Source organism: Carassius auratus, unplaced genomic scaffold, assembly GCF_003368295.1.
Source record: "Carassius auratus strain Wakin unplaced genomic scaffold, ASM336829v1 scaf_tig00214857, whole genome shotgun sequence".
In the NCBI taxonomy this organism is placed as follows: Eukaryota; Metazoa; Chordata; class Actinopteri; order Cypriniformes; family Cyprinidae; genus Carassius; species Carassius auratus.
The window spans coordinates 241,136-262,366 of NW_020527831.1; the positions used below are offsets into that span (position 1 = coordinate 241,136).

Below are 21,231 nucleotides of genomic sequence, written 5' to 3' on the forward strand. Positions count from 1 at the left end.
TGTCTGTTTCATTAGAGATCTTTGTAGGTATGTGAGTAGCTGGAGAATAAATTGTGTCTGTAGTCAGTCAGTTTGTGTTTTCAGTGTTCTGCTGTAATACGGCATGAGAAAAAGCTTGTGGAAAATAGAGATAAAATTCAAAGATGTACTGGGCATGCTGGTTCAAACTCTGTGACGTCAAATGCAATTTCTGCTACAGGTGAGATAAGAAACGGCATATATCATCCTGGCAAGAACCCTCTGTGGTACAGAAACTAATTAATTTCTGCTCTGGATCTGATCAAAGACGTTCCAATAAGACATTTGTTAAAAAAACTGACTTTAATAAAATAATTGCTTTTATTTCCGTCATATAGCAAAACTAGTAATCAACATGCTGTTATTTACACATTGCACACACACTTGTTTATTTGACACTGTACAACTTACAATCGGGAAGTTGACAACAACAAATTCCTTTCACAAGACAGTTCACTGATGAAAACACTTGCTATAGTAATTAGAGTTGTCTTTCTTTTTTTCTTCTTCTTTTTATTTCTTTTTTAAAATAATCACAGTTTGATCAAGGAAATTTTCCCCAAATGTGTCTTTTTTTTTTTTTTTTTTTTTTTTTAAGATGCAAATACAGATAGACGTGCAAACTGTTCACTCTTAGAGTATTCCTCACCAACTTCAGACATTTTTAAACTTTTTTTAGGAACAAACATTACTATACAGCGTTCTGTTGGCTCTCAAGACAAAGATCCTGTACTCAGTGGTTGAACATCGGAGATAACCCATAGCAACAGGGGCATTTATTTTTAATTTGCTTGAAATTTTGGCAAGATGCTAAGTTTACAGTAAATCACATGTGTACAGGTATTCCACCAAGCAGATTGACAGGGCACCGACCTAGCAAAGATATTCATCATTTTGCATTTCTGTGAATAAAATGGAAGATTTAGTTTCAAGCATTGTTTACAGCGTGCGTGACAGAATTTTTTTTTGTTTTTTTAGTGGTGCAAGACCTGCATGCACATGGATGAGCGAAAACAGTGATCAGTATTAAGGCAATAGGAACATTGATCAAAACAATCAAACAGACCCTCAGGAAAAGCCTGTAATAATTTGACAGTTACTTGTTTGTGTAACTAGTGCCATAGCAATTATTACTGTGCCCTGCAGTATCAAGAATGCAACCCCAAGCTTTGCTTTTCAATTAATCAAGTGTTTCCTAAAGAAAATAAATCTTTGTATAAACATGGGTCTCTTGCAATTGGCACCAAAATGTTTTCTTTGACCATTTTCTCTGCTTGTTTTTGGTTTCTTTTTGTTTTATCTTTTTTTTTCCCCACATGCAAGAGAATCAAAAACATACCTGAATGAAACCTTACAAATTCACCTGTGTATTCTCTCACCAAATTAAAATGTAAACTGCGAGAGAAACCAAATAAGTGCACGCAGAGAGGTTCTGATAAAGCAGCACCATCTCTTCCGTTCCTGATTTGGAATGTATCAAAACACAAGAGTGGAGAAGAAACACCTAACTGTCTTTTCATAGCCCTGTCGCTCAAACTCCCTGTCAGCTTTTTCTCCTCACTCTTTCATCGCTTGTTTCATCGCTTTAGAACATCCTGAACTCCCAGCTGACTAAAATAACCTACGGTTGTAATAAATCTTCTCAATGAAGTTCTCCAGTTCTTCATCGCTCTCCTGTGGAGACTCCGGCTCATCGTACACATAGTCTGGTGGGTAGATGTAAGAAGGTGGTCTCCCACCCTGAGGAGAACGTGGTTTGGGCATGGGGAGAGCCTGGTAAGTTCGGGGATGGGGGAGAATGTAATTAGGTATGACAGTGTCTGGTTGTGGGTAGGGGTTCTGGGAGCGTTGTGGGGCTTGTGCCCATTTCCAGTCCCTTGCCTTGGGCCTGTCTCTGTACCTACGGCTTGGAGGCTTCAGACCATACCCCACGGAGCCCCCAAAGTTGTAGTCAAATGACAGAGCGGGATTTGTATAGAACCGTGGCTTGGGGGGTGGAAAGAAGACCGGGTAATAGGCTCGATATGGCTTCTGATAATAGGGGAACGAGGGATAGGCCAGAAACTGCTTCTGCGGCTTAAACCAGTAGTCCTGCTTGCTGAGCTTGCCTTTGTTTTTCTCCTTGTACCATTTCTTATATGGATCGACAGTATAAGAGGATTTCTTAGGTGACTTAGGATACTGATATGCCTGAGGCCTCGGCTTGGCTTTAAGAGGAACTAGAGGGCGGAAACGAGGGGTGTTGCTCGGGGGTAAATCCTTCCTCTTTTTCTTCTTCTCCTGAACGTCGCTGATTATTTCGACCACATCGTCGGCAGGCAAGTGCAGCTTGCTGGAAATCTCGATCAACTTGTCGATGGTCTGGGGATCCATCTCATCATCGTCGTCGTTATCCTCCACCTCGTTTGAGCGCTTGTCCTCAGCCACGTTGTTTAGAAGAGCCGCCACCTTCATGTCGCTCATGTAGGACGATGTTTTCGGCTTCCTGCCCATGTACTCCAGAAGCATGTCAGAGGCGATGTCTGCCAATCTCTGCTCCTCCTCACGCGCTTCCTGTGCCTCGGCTTCCTGCCGCCTCACCTCCTCCTGCTCTGCCTGTGCCCGTGCCTCCTCCTCCTTGCGGGTCAGAATCTCCTCCTCTTCTTCCACAAAATCGAAATCATCCATGAAGTTTCTTTCAAGTTGAGATGGGTTTCTCGTTCGCTCCTCCTGCCACTTAAGCTTCTTGGTCGCATGGGCCAGTTGCTGGTTATAGGCTTTATAGCCTTTTAGAGGCGGGAGGATCTCATTGTCTTGCAGCCCAAGGTCAATGTTTTGAAAATAGCCCCTGGTTTTGCGCTGGAGGGGGTTGGCCACGTTAGACTGACTCTGCCCGTCTGTTCCTTCAACCGTATTCACTTCGTCCTCCTTCACACTCTCACTTTCATCGTTTGGCTTTTCTTGTCCCCAATTTTCCTCCCTTTGCTGTACTACCTCTGCCAATTTCTCTGTGTCCAGCTCAAGGTCTCCCTGTTTCCTCATTGCCTCTATCGCGAGTCCTTCTTCAGAATCCCCCTGGGTCATCTTCTCTCTAACTGGGTGGTCAAGAGCCTCAAGCAGAACCAGGGCTAGAGAACGGGCAGAGTCCATATCTGAGACATGTTCCTGTCCCAAGGGTTTCTGGAGCAGGCTGTCCACTTTCCTATGTGTCCAAGCAGCTCCTTCTGCTGCCCCCGGGTCCTCTTTTGCCAAGTTGAGAGCCTCATTGATGCTGCTGCTGACTGAAGATCTCTGCTGAAGTGCAGGGCCAGCCAGGGCCAGCAGGGGGGTGAGGCTGAGGAGGAATAACAGGAGAGCTGAGGTGCTGGAGGGGTAGCAACAGCAGAACATGACCATGCAGAGAGGACAGGATGGGGGAGAGGGGAGCACCTTACAAAGACAAAAGAAAAAAATGGTGATTAATTTTTTTTTCTGAGCACTGACAAGACTATACATTTTATTGACACTGATATTTTAACATCTCGTCTTTACAGCATTATAACGATCTGTTTAATTAAATTAGTACAACAGAATATTACAACGTGTGCTTGTTTTACATCAGTAAGTCGTCAACACAATACGTTATCACTTTTTAAATCCAATTAATAGTGCTGCTTTAATTAAAGTGAGTCCACACGGAGACTAAGTATAAAGGCAATATCGAGCGGATTCCGTGGTTGCCTCTTCACCTATCATTTCTCGAGTCGGATTAGCGAAACGCCACAGCAAGGCGACATATGGTTAATGACTATATTAAAACAACACTTAGGGTAAATTGTCTTTCTTAAATGGCAAGGGAACCGAAAGCATGCCTGAATAAAACCTTATAAATTAACGTGCTTTATCTCACTTTCTCTTGAAATGCAAACTGCGAGAGAGAAAAAAACTAGTATGTCAGTCAATATTTTTCTTTTCATTCATTCATATAAAAGCAATTTGGTCCTTCATTTATTAGTTTGTAAATTCTCTTCCTCCTTTCGATTTCTAAAGAATGAACTCCTAGCCAACTAGTCTTGAGATTCTTTTAAAATTCACATCCCAAAATATTATTATTATTATTATTATTATTATTTATTTATTGCTTTAACAAAGAAAAAAAAACATTGATATCACATATCAAAATTACCTTGTCGGAGAGGTGATGCGGATAAAAAGAAAAAAGAAAAAGAAAAAAAGAGGGGAAAAGGCGTTTAGAAATTTATGAATGAAACGCTTGTTGATCGGTCGACCTGTATCTCCTTGAATGACTTGCACTGAGATTCAACATCATCTCAAGGTAGGTATCAGCGGAAGACTTATATCTATTCATTCATAGCGTCTCTTTGTTGTTATATGGAACTATAAACTATTTATCGAGTGCGTGTAGGAATGGCAGTGCACTTACTCACCTGATTTCCCGAACAAATTAGCTGGAACTCAAAACCTTGTGCTTCTTGGATGAGGTTTGGAAACAACCGCTATCCTTAAGTTCATTTAAAACTTGAGTTAAAGTAAGTTTGCTTCCCACAAGAATTATTTGAAACACACTTCGATCCGTCTTGTTGAGAGATGAATGCGGAGCGTGATTTTTTTCAGGACCACGGACAGCGCAACTCCCATTTGTACAGACGCGTCTGGACACGTGACCCACGAGTCATCGCGCCGCTGTTGACGTCAGAACTCTCCATTGATAAGAATTTCGTGTCTCGTTTGAACTCAGAGGGTACGCTACGGTGCTCTGATGAATGAACAGAGATTGCATGAATGAAACAGTCTCTCCATTAAGAACGGAGTCTGTGGTACACAGTGAAAGCACCACTGCTAAATTAACTCATACAGAAACTAAATGTAGGCTAATGAGTTGATTACACACTGGCGATTTGCTGTTTTGGACATTATACATTTAAGTCTAAAACATCCGTTTATTCGCAACACATGGGAAACCATTACAAGGGTAGACCATATACCTAGCAAAATTTGACACTGTCACTTACTTAGCAGACCATTTTGGCCTGTTGATTGTTTGCGAGGTGGCCTTAATCAGAGCTGGAGAGAGACCGAACTGCTGCACCCACCGTGACGCAGGCGGTTCAGCTTCACTGCTCTACTTCCGCTCAATTTCCCGAGCTCGTTCAATTTTCCGCTCTTTGTCTCCTGCCGCCCCTGACTTTCATCCACCTGTCTCTAACGTCATTCTCATGTAATGTTTTCAAATTAACATGTAATTTTTTTAATTAGGCCTATTTGCATGTACAGGAAGCTTCAGTTCACTCAAACGACCTACAAATAATCCAGAAATAGTCAAGATGTGTCTTGAAGAGTACAACCATGGCGTTCTCTCTCTCTCTCTCTCGCAATTATGCTTTTCGAGATAAGAATTTCGTCTGACGTGGTTTAGAACCTTTACATGAATACTGTAGCTTTTCGGAATAGGCCTAATTGGAAAAAGCTCGCGTGGCATTGGAGCCAACAGCAATCCCGCCAATCACAGTTTATGATTCGTGTAATTGGATTAGTTGCAGTGCGGATATTGAAGTCCCACGAGCCACACTCGAAATGGCAGCATCAAAGCTGTCTCATTATAGAGTGGGAACCTTATTTCAATATTTTCAAAGGCTGCATCCAATAGAATCGTGTTCTTGAATTGGCATGAAACTTTGAGATCCGTCCTACCTAACCCTATTATCGTGTATGTTTGCTTTTTATTTGTCTTTTATTGTTATTGTTATTTCCAGGTACCCTACTTAATCAGATTGATGAAAATGGGTTCGATTTAGAACCTAATGGGTTTTGCAGCCTGATGTCACTGCAAAACATTTTTATGAACGTTTGTAGCCTGCCATACGTACTGGTGCTTTAGAGAACCCATATACCAATACATGGATGAAAAGAATCCATAACGGAACATTGAATAAGAAAAGTAAAACATTTAATTAATAATAAATAAATAAAAATAACCATATAAACAGTTCAAGGACCATATACAACCAACTTTGACTAAACTTAAATGTTTGCCATGATTCACAGCAAACAATTCATTTTAAAGCTGTCATTTAAAAAAGCTGCATTTTTCGCTCCAGAGAGGTATAAGTGCGAGGCTTGATTCTATCAATATTTTCCAACAGCTATACTGTGCCAATAAATAACGTGTGTTATTTAAGTTGGCAGGGAAATTACCTTTTTATTCTGTAAAGGGAAATGTGGCATGCAACAAAGGAGTTCACTGGTAAGCGCGTATAGCTATGAGTGTGAATGCGTGTCCTTTTCTACCTTGGTGGCGAATAATTTAAGAGCTCCAAGGGCCAGGGGTCAGATTTTGATACGGCTTGGCATTATCGACTGCCACTCAGCATTAGCGCAGTTGCGACCCTTAAACCAGCGCTCTCCATCCCCCGCGCTGACTCACCTCCTCCTAACTGCCCATGCACTTCATCCAGGACCCAAAATGCCCACTCAAGAAGAGAATGAATACATTATATGTTAAAAACTGAGGCAAAACAAAGAGAACTGGGCAAAATAGCAGATAAAAGCGCCTTTGAAGTTTTTCCTGGGTGTATGGGGTGATGAGAGTTATTGTTCACACCTACACAAGGAAAAGATTCGTCAAGTTTTCGAGGGCTCTGCAGACATATTGGCTGCAATTATGAAAATGTATGTTCAGATACACTCAAAAAATGTCCACCGCCTAATGGAAGTGACATAACACGCGTTCATGAATAAAAGAATTCGTACTCCCACGAGACTGAAAAAGAGCATCGTCCTGGGATCGATTAATTCTCCCATTTCACATTTTACTCAGCTGCGGCTCGAGCTTAATGGTGTGTAGCCCAAGCCTCGCGCCCACACACGAGCACCGCATCTGTTTGGATGGCAAATTCTCCTAAGCGACTGCTCTCCTGAGGCGATAGGCTCTGATTTGTCGAAAAACGTCTTTCTGAAAGGTGCCTCAGTCCGGAATGAGCCCCGTGACACATTTAGGCACTTGAGGCTGACGATTTAAACCGAATTATGTGAGCACATTTCCACGTAAATATTGACAAAGAAGAACCAGACACGAGACAGTTCATTGTGTGTCAGTATGCGCTCTTTGACCGTTGCCACTGGACTAACTTGCGGCTAGCAGTGATGTTTGTTTTATTTATTCAGTGCGGTGTCCCAATTTCAATAATGTCGACCCATGGGAGTGTTTGACCTCGGAATATCTCCGTATTTACAGTTTGAACAGTTCGTTACACTGCGAATGAAGCGTAGTCCGTCCTCGCGCGCGTCCTCATTCATACAGCTGTTATGCGCGCTTCTCGTTCACCAAGTGTTTACTATTGTCGCGTTTTTAATTGATGACTTTTTTCCGCCAAAAATATTTTATGGATAAATGGACAGATGATAACCCCAGTCCCTAAATGTTCTGTCACACAAAACGACATTTTGCGCTGTAATAAATAAGCCCGCTGTCAGTTGTTGAAAGGACAATAATGATAATTGTAAACCAAATTTCGTTTCCAAATATATTTGCGTTCAGAATCTCATGCGTTTTTGTTTAGAGAACAGACCAAAGCGCTTTTTCGCCGAATTATGCGATGAACCCCTTTGGTCAGTGACATAGGCTATTACGTCGGAGGTTGGCTTCGTATTTGGAGTTAATGAGCCGATTGATATCAACGAGAGTCATCGGTTCCCTGCCATCAATCCATCTTTCTTTCACGTGGAGAGAGGATAGATCAGCTCGCCCATAACATTTGGACTTAGTGCGATGTTCAATTAAAACAAGTATATAGCATTTGTTTAGTTAATACGATTCAGAAAAATAAAAATTGTGATGTCTCGACATTTTAAGAGACAAAAGCCCATGACAACGCATTTAAACTATTGTACGTATTGTACAGTATTTTGTGCATTCGCCCCTTACAAAACATTGTAAATAAATATAGCCTATCTAAACCTGTCGTCAGTCTGTTATTAAATAGCATATTTTGTGAATATTAGTGTAGACTTGAATTTCGAAAGAAATAACATAATTTTTTTATATTATTTTTTATATAGTAAAGTTTTTTTTATATATTTTGGAATGACTTTCAATAGGCTAAACAAATCCCGTAATATGATGGATAATATGGAATCCAGTAGGCTTAGTAGCCTACAAATCACCAATTAGCTCACAAAATGTAGATTAACTTTTAAATGAATGCCAAAAAATTACATTATTTCTAAACATTTATTGGCTCAAATCTCAAATAGGCTATGTTTTATTTTTTTTAAATAAATAATATTTATAAATAAGTGGCCGAGAAACAATCACGTGAAGTCGGAAAGACAAAAGTGGCTATATAATTATTGTTTTGCCATATTTAATGTAAAACACGTGTTTAGACATATTTGTAGTTTCGTCATACATGGGTCTACAACCTAAATTATTATTTTTTCTTTGTTTCTCTATTTTTTCAAGACAAAGGAATGCTGATATTTTAATGAAAGGTCACAAGTATATGTACACAAGGGAGTATACAGATAGAATTCAAAATTATACCTGTATTTTCATGTGGGTAGCTTTAAATACTAGGTTATATTAAACAATTCAGTATATTGTCAATAATACAAAGATGATTTAATACACTGCTTTGTCTGAGTGTATATCTCCTGGAAATAAATCCAGCAGAGGGCGCTATCATTACGTGATTTCAAGCGTTGTGACTTATGGTTCCTTTGTGATGTTGCCCATTTCACATTTAAAGTTGGCATCAAGGCAAATATTAGGAGAAAGAGAGAGAGAGAGAGAGAGAGAGAGAGAGAGAGAGAGAGAGAGGGGAAAAAAGAGCCTATCAAACTGTTTCATCGTTGACAGAGATTTTTTAAAAGATATGTTAGGCTATGCATCTTCTGAAAAGCCTTTTGAAGATTTAGTCGATGGAATACACAAACGAGCGAATTAAGTAGGCCTATTACAAAAATAAAGATGAAACAAAAGAAGATAAACTACAGAATAAAACGTAAACAAGAAAAAAAAATGTGGCCATTTAAGAGTAGCCTACAGCCTCAAAAAGTAAAAGTATTATTACTGAAGATATTTTTCGTCATCTTCAATTATTATATAGTCGACGTTGTCAAACTAAGGAGCAATCCATTTATGAACCTGCAGGTATTGTCTTCATCATTCTTGTTTTGATCCACATGTTCCATGAGTTTCGGTGTTTACGGAGCACGAGACGCGCGCATGCGCAGCTCAGCAAAACACACATACACCGTTACGCACCATAAACTCGCGCCCCCCGACAACACCAGCGCACAAGTGTCCTCCAAATCTCCTTGTAGGAACGAAAACTGTTATCAGTTATCAGCATGGAACCCGACTGGAAGGGAAGTAATTTGAAAGATGCTTTAAACTGGGTAAACTGCTGATATGACTCATCCAAGACACCCACAAGCCTCTGATCAATCGAATGGGAGGGAGGGGAACGAATTCGTGTGTGTGTCTGTGTGTGTGAGAGAGAGAGAGATAGACAGAGAGGGAGAGGCAGATAGAAAACGCAAAAAGATGAATGGAAGCACACCACCAGGATGCGATACATTCCCCAAGCCAAATAAAACAAAGAGAGAGAGAGAGAGAGAGAGAGAAATGTTTATAACTGCATGAAATGTAGAGTCACGTTTTCTTAAAATTCCATGAGAAGAAAGAGAAGCTCTTAATACGGTTCCCCTCAGTTTTTGTCACCATGACACATTCAACACCCCAATGTCTGATAATCCAGATGTCAGAAGACCCTGTTGGGAAATGAACATGACCACTGGTTTCACTAAAACATGTCAAACATCTATCTACTTACAGTTAACCATGAAAATTAGCATTGCTGGACTATTTCACTGAATATGTTCTTATTCATCAAATAGATCCAAATGTGTAAGTCCCCTCCATTATGCTATAGCCTTGCATATATAGGGCAGGAATGTGTCCAAATTTAAGGCGTAATGCAAATGTTTAAGTTAATTAATTCATCTGAATTGTTGTAGGCTGAACTATATGTTTTAATATAGAACATAATTTCAGTAACTTGTAATACTAGTTATTGTTTTTTTCTTAAATGTCTTTTTCTGAGATCATAAAAAGTGTGCCTGTTATGAAAACTTAATCCCCTACAATTATACATGTTCTGGCAATGGCCCTGCCATCTAAAATGTAGATGAGTTTGTTTCATCTGAACATATTTGGAAAAATGTAGCATTACATCACTTGCTCACCAATGTGTCCTCTGCAGTGAATGGGTGCCGTCAGAATGAGTTCAGAAAACTGATAAAAATATTTAAATGATCCAAAAGTTATCAACAAGACTCTATTCATGAAAAACTGAAATTTTTAAGAAACTCTTCCTCTATAGAATAAGTCCATCTTCAGTTGTTCTCCCACATCAGATCCACTGTCATGTTTGTTTAGAACTATTTTCACTTATAAACATTCTTCATCTGTGCTTATTTCTGTCCTGTTTCAGATGAGATGACATTTTCCCTGGAGAATGCAACAATGTGGGACTGCTGTGATTCAGCCGTAGGCATGATTCTGCAGACCAAGTGCCTTGGGTATTCACAGAATGTCGATGTACAGCCATATCACACTGCTACAAGTGTGATATTGCATTTATAAAACAGTTTGACAAGTGTGTGCACAAGAAACAACAGAGTGTGTTTAAAAGCGCTCTTTTGAACAGAACTACTTCCTTCCACCATGGATTCAAAACTAAAGTTGACATCTGTTAAAAATGATTTCCAATGACAGCACAGCTCAGTGCATAGATTAGATAAGATCAATAATAGATGAATGAGATCAGAGAGTGGCCATTCAATTTACACAAATGGAATATAATTCATGTTTAACCACTATGGAGACATCAGATTCAGCAGCAAATTCCAGAGGATCTGGATGAATTGAGGCTCTAAAATGGCTCTGAAAACACAGGAGCAAATTTTCAAAAAGACATTAACTTTCTAAACAAACCGCATAGTTGAAGTCTAAACATAAAATACTCTACATTCCCTGACGCAAAAAAAAAATAAATTTATTACTTATAAAATTATACTGGATTTAGTGGTCCTCCATGAGGTTCGCTGTGAGAAATATTGCAAGCGTAGTGATACAAACAGTGAAAGGGTTGGAGTTCCAATCTCACTTAATGAATATCACACTCCTCGTAATATATACAGAGTGTGTGTATACATATATACATATAAATATAGGATATTTCTGTCAACCCTAATATGCAGTGAAGTGCAAAATAAATAAAAAAAACATCAAGAAAACAGTAGGCTACATTGGACCCTATTTTTACTTCTTTTTTAGAGTTAATATTATGGATAGTAGGCTCTCTGAAGGTTTTTAAAAAAAAAATTTTATACAAAAATGCAGCGGTTCTCTTCTCAAGATGTTAATTGATGCACTGAAGTCACGTGGATTACTTGTGGATTATTGTGGGGTTTTTTTGTTTTTTGTTTTTTAGCAGATCCAATTTACATTTATTTATTTATTTAGCAGATGCTTTTATCCAAAGCATCAAGCGGTTCATTTTAAAGAGGTAAATAGACACAGGAAGTGCAAGTTCCAGACATTGTTCAAATAAGTACAAGCTACACTGGGGATTTTGACGTCAGATGGTGAGGAAAGAGAAAGTTTTCAGCTGTCGCTTAAAAATTGTCAAGGAATCAGCATACCGGATAGAGGCGAGAAGATCTTTCCACCAGCCATGAACGGTGAACGAAAATGTTCTAGAAAGTGGGTGATTTTGTGCCTCTCTGTGATGGTACCACGAGGCATCACTCATTAGTAGATCTCAGACTTCTGGAGGGAATGTAGAGTCGTAAAAGTGAGTGGAAGTAGGCGGGAGCTGAGCCTGTGGCTGTTCTATTTGCATGCATCAATGTCTTGAATTTGATGCAAGTTGCAACCAGAAGCCAGTGCGAAGTCCAGTTGTGATGCTGCATTCTTAATCATTTGTAGAGGTTTGATTGTGCATGATGAAAGTCCAGCCAGAAATGCAATGCAGTAGTCCCGCTTTGAAATGACAAGGGTCTGGACAGGAAGTTGTGCAGCATGATCCGTTAGGAAGGGCCTAATCTTTCTGATGTTGTGCAATGCAAACCTGCAAGATCAAGCCATTTTTGCAATGTGGTTGGCCAAGTCAGTTGGCCATCAAAGATTACGCCAATTTTTCTGACTGATCTTGATGGGGTAATTATTGACTAACCTAACTGGATGGTGAAATCATGCTTTAGAGTTGAACTGGCAGGAAATACAGGTCTTTGCCAGGTTGAGCTGTAGGTGATATTCTTTCATCCATACTGAGATGTCCGTCAAGCAGCCTGAGATCCGTGTAGCTAGCATTGGATCATCTGGCTGAAATGAAAGATAGAGCTGTGTGTCATCCGCATAGCAATGGTGGGAGAAGCTATATGCCTGTATGATGGGTTCAAATGACATAGTGTATATGAAGAAGAGGAAGGGTCCAAGAACTGATCCCTGAGGAACCCCAGCGTCCAGTTGATGCCTGAGGGTATTTATATTTTCTGCTAATTAAAATTTTTACATGAACTATCCCTATAAGAACTGTTCAGGGACTGTTGAAGAACCCAAAATGTTTCTTCTATATCATTACTGAGAAAAAAAATAAAAACAAATGAATGTAGCTATGGATTAGAAGAACAGTTACATTTGTGGCTACAAGCAGCACTTTAAAGTAAAGAATAAACAGCATTCACATTCCACTTTACTTCCATAAGCAAAACTAAAAAAAAAAATGAGCTGGAGCAATTTATCACATATTATGAAAAATGGCTAAGACATTATTTTTTTAAATAATAGAAATGAATATTAATTATATTAATCATTGAAAACAGATAAAAAAGTGGTAGCGTAAATAGAGTCCATAAATTTTTTATATTTCCATATTGATTTGTAAATGAGTGATTTGAGAAGTAGGTGGATGCATTTTAGGATGGACACTGATTTGTGGGGTGAACAATACTGATATATCCTAATAACCCATCACCACCCACCCAATCACCAGTTATGATGGCTACTATGCCCCAGTGGAGAAGAGTGTGAGGAACATATTTGTTGCATAACTTGCCAGTAGAGTTTGTGAAACAGCACATATGGAGATGACTTGGTCAGATAATGAGGACAGCGCCGAATTAACATTACCATTATCTGTTTTTGTGTCATTTGACATTGGTATGGCGTACGAACGTACGTGAGCGAGCCTCCGCACCAAACACTGATTGTGTGTCTGTCTACAGGCGAGGAGAGCGATAACATCTGTGTAATTTCAACATGATGACGGGCCCCACGGGAGCCAGCGCAGGAGATGATCTGAGTTGAGCTAAGTACTATTAATCGTTTAATTACCACTGGCTGATTCAGTCCATCAAAGCCCTCTCCGCATCGCCTCATAAAAATTCATCCATTATGAGGTCATTCATGCCCTCGTCAATCAAATCGCACCACCCCCAACACCCAACCAGCCGTCATACCAGCTTGTGTTTTTACAGTGTGCAATGATAGGTGACATGAAAGGAACAGTCACTCTTGTCCTATTCAGTGCTGCACTCAGTGAGCCAGATGGCTGTGTTGGTTTACAGCAATATGTTTAATAATGAGGCCTATTATGACTGGAGATTAGGACATAAGCCTCGGTACAAAGACGCAAGATTCATTGAGGATATTTCGATGAAGCATACGGAGGCCAGCGTCTGTGAGGATGAAAGAATGTAGTTGTTGTCGCCTTTGTCTCTCATCTGTTGACTAAATATCACCCATCACTGTATAAGAACTACACTGCAAAACACGATATTCCATCTGCATTCACTGTAGCAATATCGCCTCTCAGTTCATAATGGCTTTCTTCTCCACACTCCAAAGGTATTATAACGGCTTTTATTTTATGTGAATAGGAGAGCATTGGCTCTTAGGATTTGTAAACTATGTCCAGAGTAATGCTCTCAATGGTTCACTCACTTGCTTCTCCTCGAGTGATGTTAGTCTGCAGATCACTAGCTTCTTAACTTTCCTTGCAAGTTTATTGCAACATTGCAACAATTCATTAGTTTATGCAAATGCCATTATAGAACGTAAGACTTTTATGTGAGCAAATAAGAAATAGCAGACAGAGTATCTGTGGATAGGCTCACATAATCGATTTAACAGGTGCTTATCAATGAACCTCGTCATGGATATCATATGTGAGCTGTGAGGGATAGAATTCAGTGGGTTGGACTTAATGTAACTTGGTTTTTACACAAAACTTTTTTAACAAAAATACTTCCAATACTCTTGTCAAAAACTTTTAAAGCATGGGTTGTGAAAAATATATTTAGGACTATATAGCAAACTGTATATAGCTCTCAATTTCATTCACAGCAAACAGTATATGGCATCTAGCAGGAATAAGGTCCATTAAAAAAGCTTTATTTCAAACGATTCCGAAGGTTTTTTATTCATTTCATTATATTCATTTATTTAGCAAGGATGCTTTAAACTGATCAAAAGTGACACAAGAGACATTTATGTTTCAAAAGATTTCTATTTCAACTAATTGCTGCCCTTTTGAGCTTTCTATTCATCAAATAATCACTGTTTCCACAAATATATTAAGCAGCACAACTGTTTTCATCATTGATAATAATAAGAAACATTTAACAAATCAACATATTAGAATGATTTTAAAGGATCATGTGACTAACATTTTAAATTATATTCAAATAGAAAACAGTTATTTAAAATTGTAATCGTAGTTTTAATTGTATTTTTGATCATATTAATGCAGCCTTGGAGAACATAGACTTCTTTTATATGTTTGAATGTTATTGTATTTTACACACACACGTTAACACATAATTAATTTGTGTTCTTTTACAGCCCGAATTAACTATAGGCTGTCAGATTATTTTGTTAAGCTGTATCTTGGTGGGTGGTTTTAAACAGTGTTTTCAAAGTACAGAAAGGTGTCCTCTGGCAAGCAACGACCTTGTTGTCCCAGATAATGTTTTGATAAGGACATACCTGCTCTACTACATCCCACCATCGCTTCCACTAACTCGCCCACACTGCCTCTCTATTCTGAACCTCTCTTAAGGATAAAGAGACCAGATTTCAAAACCACAAAATATTTAAATAAACAGATTGTAGGCTACACCTTGCCAGCTTTATGCAAATAACTGTACAAAGGTCTAAATGTCTAACTAACTATAATAAACACAGTGTATACTTATATACCTATATATAAATACCTGTATTTACAGCTACAGGGTTGTAGGGTTAGAGAGAATACCAACATTTATAATGTATAAACTTTCAATGATTGTGATGCCGATTAAAAATTAAGCAGAATGATTAATATATCCCTGAGATATTAACATATAAAACATGCTGGGCATTCAGTTTCCTTAAATAATCTGTTTAGGCAAATTTTGCATTCCTTCCTTGCAAGTGGGAGATTATGATTAGCAAAAATGAAAATTTGCCCATAAATTACTCAACCTCAATTCATTCTAAGTGTATATAACTTTCTTCTTTTATATGAATCCAGTTGTTATATAAAAAATTGTCTTTGATCTTTTAAGCAGTTTAATGGCACTCAGCGGGTGTTGCAGTGCATCAGTCCAAAAGAAGTTAAATAAAAAGAGCCCATCCATAATTATCTTTTTTTTTTTTTGTCTCAAAAGGATCTGGGGAGTGAACAAAGACCTCCTGTATCAAATCGATGTGTTTTTGTAAGAAAAATATCCATGTTCAAAACGTAATAGTTACTTTAATGTAGCTTGCACCAACAGTTGCACACAGAAGCAGTTCCGGGAGCATGATGTATGAGGTCGGCTTTGCGCATGCACTGGTGAGTCTCGTGAAAACCAATGTTTTTTGACAGGAGCAAAGGAAGCAAAGTTTCCTTACTTTAGCAAAGGAAAACCAGTCTCCTCTTGGCTTATATTGAAATCCTCCGATGTCCTTCTTAACAAATCCTTGTTTTGTACTTCTAATTAGTGACCATTGTTTTGTTTTGATCTCTCCTCTGCACTTCCATGTTCGTCACTTCTGACAAACACGCATGCGCAAAGCTGACCTCATACTTCATTCCTCCGGAACTGCATCCATGTACAACAGTGAGTGCAAGCTATTTTAATTTGATTATTGCATTTTAAATATGGTCATTTTTTTCTTACAAAAAAGCATTTATTTATTTTTTTTCAAAGGATTTAAAATTCATTTTGGACTTTTTTTTACATTGGTTTAAATAAATGTTTGTTTGTTTTTTTTTGCATTATTATATCATTATCATTATTACATCATTATTTATAAACAATGTATAAAAACAAACTGATATGCATTCCTGAGAGCAGAGAAAATTTGAGAAGTCAAAAGTTTTATTGTGACTCTTTAGCTAGTCATGGCACATCTGCAATGACTGAGCAAACTGCATGAGTCAGAGCTGTAACTACTTTGAGAATTCGAAAAGTAAAATTTCCGGTTTCTTTTCATTTACATGGGTAGCCAGCTCTCCACTCAGCCTTTATTCTACAGCTACTTTCATCTTAATAAAAGAATTGATTCCATTTGATTGTGTTTCAGCAGAAGTCTTTGAGAGCGTTTAAATGGCGACATCAGTATGTTGCTCCCCATGCATATCCGCGTTGTAGATGAAGCTAATTGGATAACCACGGCAAGTTAGGTGCTAAATTGCTTTTTTTCAGGTGATGAACTTCTTTTTTTAGTCAAAGCCAACCAGGGCAGTGCTCACAATTACATGACTCACGAATGTGATCAGCCTTCTTCCCTATTCTTCCCTCTATCAGGACAGAATAGTAGCAGATGACCTCAAAACTCACACAATACTGTAATTTAGCAGCGTTTAAGCATTTAAGTAACACTTCTGATCGATTTATAGTCAGCATGTGACCAGTTTCTCTTTATGCAATTGCAATTACTCATACACTTTTATATACGGCTTCTTGCTTGTTTTGGTTGCAACTGTCAACTTTGGAAAACATAGTGATTAAAAATGAGTCATAAACAGAGTCAGAAATTGTGTAGCTTTTATGGTAAATCATGTTTATCTCTCTTACATACAAATACACTGATAAATCATTTCATATAAGGTAACTTCCCAGCATACTTAAACACCTGTATATGGTCTTTAGTTGTGATGCATCTTTGAAATGTGACAAACATCCACTTTTGACTTCTTTTCTTTCCTTTCTTCCTCTTTTTCATTTTTATGTTACTCTCTTACTGCCATCTGGAATTTTTCATTTAATGCATTAATTTTTATTGATCTGATGGGAATGGAAAAAATATACAAAACAAATGGCAAAATATAATAGAGACCGTGAGAATTATAAAGTGACTGAAAGGGACGGAAGATGAGAATAGTGAAAAAGTAGTAAAATTTTGTGGGAGAGAGACAAAAAAACAAATGCATAGAGAGACTCACACTGGGGGATTCAGTCAATAAGTAAATAACATGTGACTAGAAAAATCTGGGGGGACATTGGAGAAAGGTGACGAGGGATGGAGTGGAAGGGACTGAATGGAGGAGGGCAAGAGAGAAAGAGGTACAAGGGGGGACTGGGGAAGAGGGGGATATAGAGATAGAGGGAGGGCTGGTGATCCTCAGGGCTGGATGACTCACTTTGCTGCAGCCGTTTGTGCGTCACTGGCGCAGGGCTGGAGGAGGAGATAGTAGAGAGGTCTGCACATTTAATTACAACCTGCCAATTTATATACAGTGTACACACACATATTCTCTCTTGTGCGTGCACACTCTCTCTACCCTCGCTGTCCCCCTATAATGCCAACATATGATAACATGAATGTTCAAAGACCCCAGCATCTATACACACAACAGCATTTCAGGCCACAGAATCTCTACATTCAGACTGACGTGCACACGAAACCACTCATCAATGCAAATGTAGATTTCCGGCAGCTTGGCATTTTGTCAAAAAGTGATGCAGATGCAGAGAGAGAGCATTTACAAGGATGTAAACCTTCACAATCGCAGGTGTCACACTATAAATTAAACGAAATGGATGGAAAAAGCCAGGCAAACAAATCCCATTTCTGGATTTAAAGGCAAATGTATCTTGGCAGATAGTACAAAACAACATCTGACAAAAGTCGTACTTCAAGTGGAATGAAACCTCAAAGATCATCACCATCGCATTAACAGATAACGTCTTTTAAAAATCATGATGGCTCCAGGGCTCTGAGGGAGCAGACTATTCTCTGAACATTTCCGTCTCGCTGACATCGCCTTCAAGCTAGGCGAAGACACATATCACGGTGAAAGATGGGACTTCAGGTTACAAGCTGCAGAGTTGTCTTGGCAGACAATAGACTGGTATAAAAGCCATTACAATTGTTATTCCCCATTTCCCACTCGCCCTTCACAGAGTACCCTGTGTCTTTGGTGAAACAATAGGACTGTGTGTTAGTACAGCTTAGTTTGAGAGTCCCTCTGGGAGGTTTTTTCTAACTAGAGTGTGTCGCTGGGAAAATTATCATAAATTATAAATCGAAAACCTTCCGTCGGCTCCATCCTCATCCTCCTTGCAAACACAAAACACACTGGCTCTCGCACACATGCGGTCTCTCCCTTTGGAGCACGCCTCAGCCTCATTGAGCGGCAATTACCCCATGAGTGCCCATGAGCCACACTCGCTAGACAATAGCCGCAATCAGCCGCCCTTTCTCGAGCCGTGCGCTCTGTTCCGGCTTTCTTGTGTAAGAAGAGAGCAATTTAAGCAAACAACAGCATTCCAAAGAAATCACAAAGATAGAAGAGACTGCACACTGCGCCGATGATTGGCCAATGCGGCAGCACGCTCTCAAATAACACGAGAGCAAAACATAACACACCACCATTTCATTTCTGCACTAATATGGCAGCTGCTGATTGGATTGAAGGGATCGTCGTGCTTTAGTATAAATACCCCAATGGAGCGACCTCAGAAAGCGAGACTCTGGTCATTGTTCAATCAGAAACAGGGTGAGGCGAGTGCGAAGCCATTGGCCCCGTCACTCAAAACATGGCAAACAAACGTCAGGCAGAATTCGCTATGAATTGTGGCGGAGGGGGAGAGCAAGAAACCGACTTTTTAATTGCGAAAACAATCCACTATCTCAAAAGAGATCTGCGCTAGTGGGGCGACGTGCAATTTCAGAAAATACAGAATAGGAACCTACAGAATGAGTCGGGGTTTAGGTGACATCATAAACAGCTTGCCATTTCCACGCTTGAGCTGCACTCATTTTCAGTCAAATGGCTTTGAAACGCTTCAGCAATCACCCCTGGCTGTGAAATAAAGGCATTTTCTGGCCTTTTAAAATAATTTTTGATAGACCACTGAAAGGACGAGTGGCACATAAGTATAATGAAGCTGATTACAGACCTGCACGCAGCAGCTCTGGCACACGGTCCTTACTCGTCTGACAGTTTAATTCGCGTCTAGCACGTGGCATTTAAGGTGCGTGTTCATTTTTGTTCACTCCCACTTCCACGCCGTTTCAGACACCAGTGTTTTCGTGAAACGAAATGGCACAGCAAGCTGTTGTAAGCCTGAGGTGTTTTAATACTGTCAGAGTGCAAATGAGCAATAACAATCATGTAGATGTGATAAATGGAAAATGGAGGATGAACAGACTGATACGGTGAGAAGAAATCGCAATGGAGAAGACAGAGAGATGGATGAGGGGGGCAAGAGGAAAAGTGATGATTGATGCCAATGTGACGTTAAATGGGGGAAGAAAGGGCGGAGTGGGAAAGAAAATGAAAAAAGAGAGAGAATTGGGTGACACTCACAATAAATCTCATATTTGAGCCGATGCTCTGCACTGCCGCGTGCCCACACTCGCTACACAACACACTTACACGCTCTACACACCCTGTGACATCACGATGACAGAGCGAGGGGTGATGTGTATTGTCCAGTGATTGGATGCTGGGTTGTTCCGATGCTAAACACGCATCTGAATTTGTGTCTTTTCGCATTAGTAAAGTGACCTGTCGGGGGCGGGCTCTCATTTTACATTTAGAGAGAGCGAGAGAGAAACAGACATACTAAATACAGATACAGAAAAAGAGAGACGAGGACACAAAGAGACGAAGAAATATGCATAAAGCAGGTGAGTCACCATCAAACAACGGTCAAAGCAACAAAGTGGGAATTTGTTTTTTTGATGACAAACATTCATTCTCAGCCTTTTGGTTGTTGTACAACAGTACTCAGACACTTTGAAGTGGAGGTTAACAGATCTAATAAATTAATCTTTCTTGCCGAGTTCATAAACAAACAAGTTTGTATACAGTCACACACATATCAATAAATAAATAAATATACACACAGACATTTACCCTTTCATTTGAGCCTCTTTGATCAAAAATGTGGAGGCTAAACAGGTTCAAAGAATAAAAAAAGAAATGAAAAAGAGCAAAGTCTTATTGTGTATATATATACACATACATACACATAAACTGTTTACATAGTTGGTCTATCATCCTGAGCTTTGAGGTATAGCATCAGAACAAGGATTAAAGCACACAAAACCATTACTATAGCACAAACACACACACACACAGGCCTCTGTGAGGATAACACACACACACACACACATGGTCTCCTATCAGGCAGAGCACATAAAAGGGACAGATGTCAAAGGAGCGTGATGGGAGAAAATTGTCTATCAAAAAGACCACAATAAAGGAATAACTGTACACCAATCTAACCATCATGGGCCCAACAATAATGTAAACGTTCACAAAAACATGAAAAATAAGAGAGAGAAATGTATTTTAGAGTTTAGATCAAATTATAAACTATAATGTAAAAGCAGTCAGCCATTTGGCAAATCCTGGTATTCACAGAGGTTTTATTCCCTCTTCTCCCCCTCTGTGAATGGCTAATGTGTGGTGTGCATGGCGTGACACACACTGTAAAAAAAAATCCCGTAAAAAAACGGTAAAATTCCGGCAGCTGGGGTGCCGGAAAATTACCGTTAAATAACGTGCACATTAAGTAACAGTAATTTTCCGTAATTCAAAAATACAGTTTTTTGCTGTAATTTTACATATTTTCTGTATTTTCTTCAGCTTTTAATGTTTGATAAGATGTTTTACATAAATATTGTGGAAAGTTAATAAGAAAAAAACCATTAAATTATCATAAAGTTTGAACACTGCTTTAATT

General features: G+C 39.2%; 1 protein-coding gene and 1 long non-coding RNA gene across 3 annotated transcripts in view; both read right to left on the reverse strand.

The window, feature by feature from the left end:
• The window catches only part of LOC113093052 (uncharacterized), a 38,746-nt gene that overhangs the window by 7,580 nt on the left and 9,935 nt on the right, over window positions 1-21,231 (reverse strand). The window lies entirely within an intron of this gene.
• On the reverse strand, window positions 378-20,425 carry LOC113093050 (uncharacterized). 2 transcript variants are annotated; one of them, XM_026258882.1, is made up of 2 exons: window positions 19,438-20,425; window positions 378-3,426 (listed from the first exon to the last, which is right to left on the reverse strand). In XM_026258882.1, exon 2 carries the CDS (start codon window positions 3,391-3,393, stop codon window positions 1,630-1,632), a length of 1,764 nt encoding a protein of 587 aa, XP_026114667.1. In that variant the 5' UTR covers window positions 3,394-3,426; window positions 19,438-20,425; the 3' UTR covers window positions 378-1,629. The 2 variants fall into 2 exon arrangements, with proteins under 2 accessions (XP_026114667.1, XP_026114666.1); XM_026258881.1 differs by lacking the exon at window positions 19,438-20,425 and adding an exon at window positions 4,425-4,846.

Coding starts and splice junctions, on each gene's coding strand:
- LOC113093050 (XM_026258882.1), bottom strand. CDS start 3,393: ATGGTCATGTTCTGCTGTTGCTACCCCTCCAGCACCTCAGCTCTCCTG.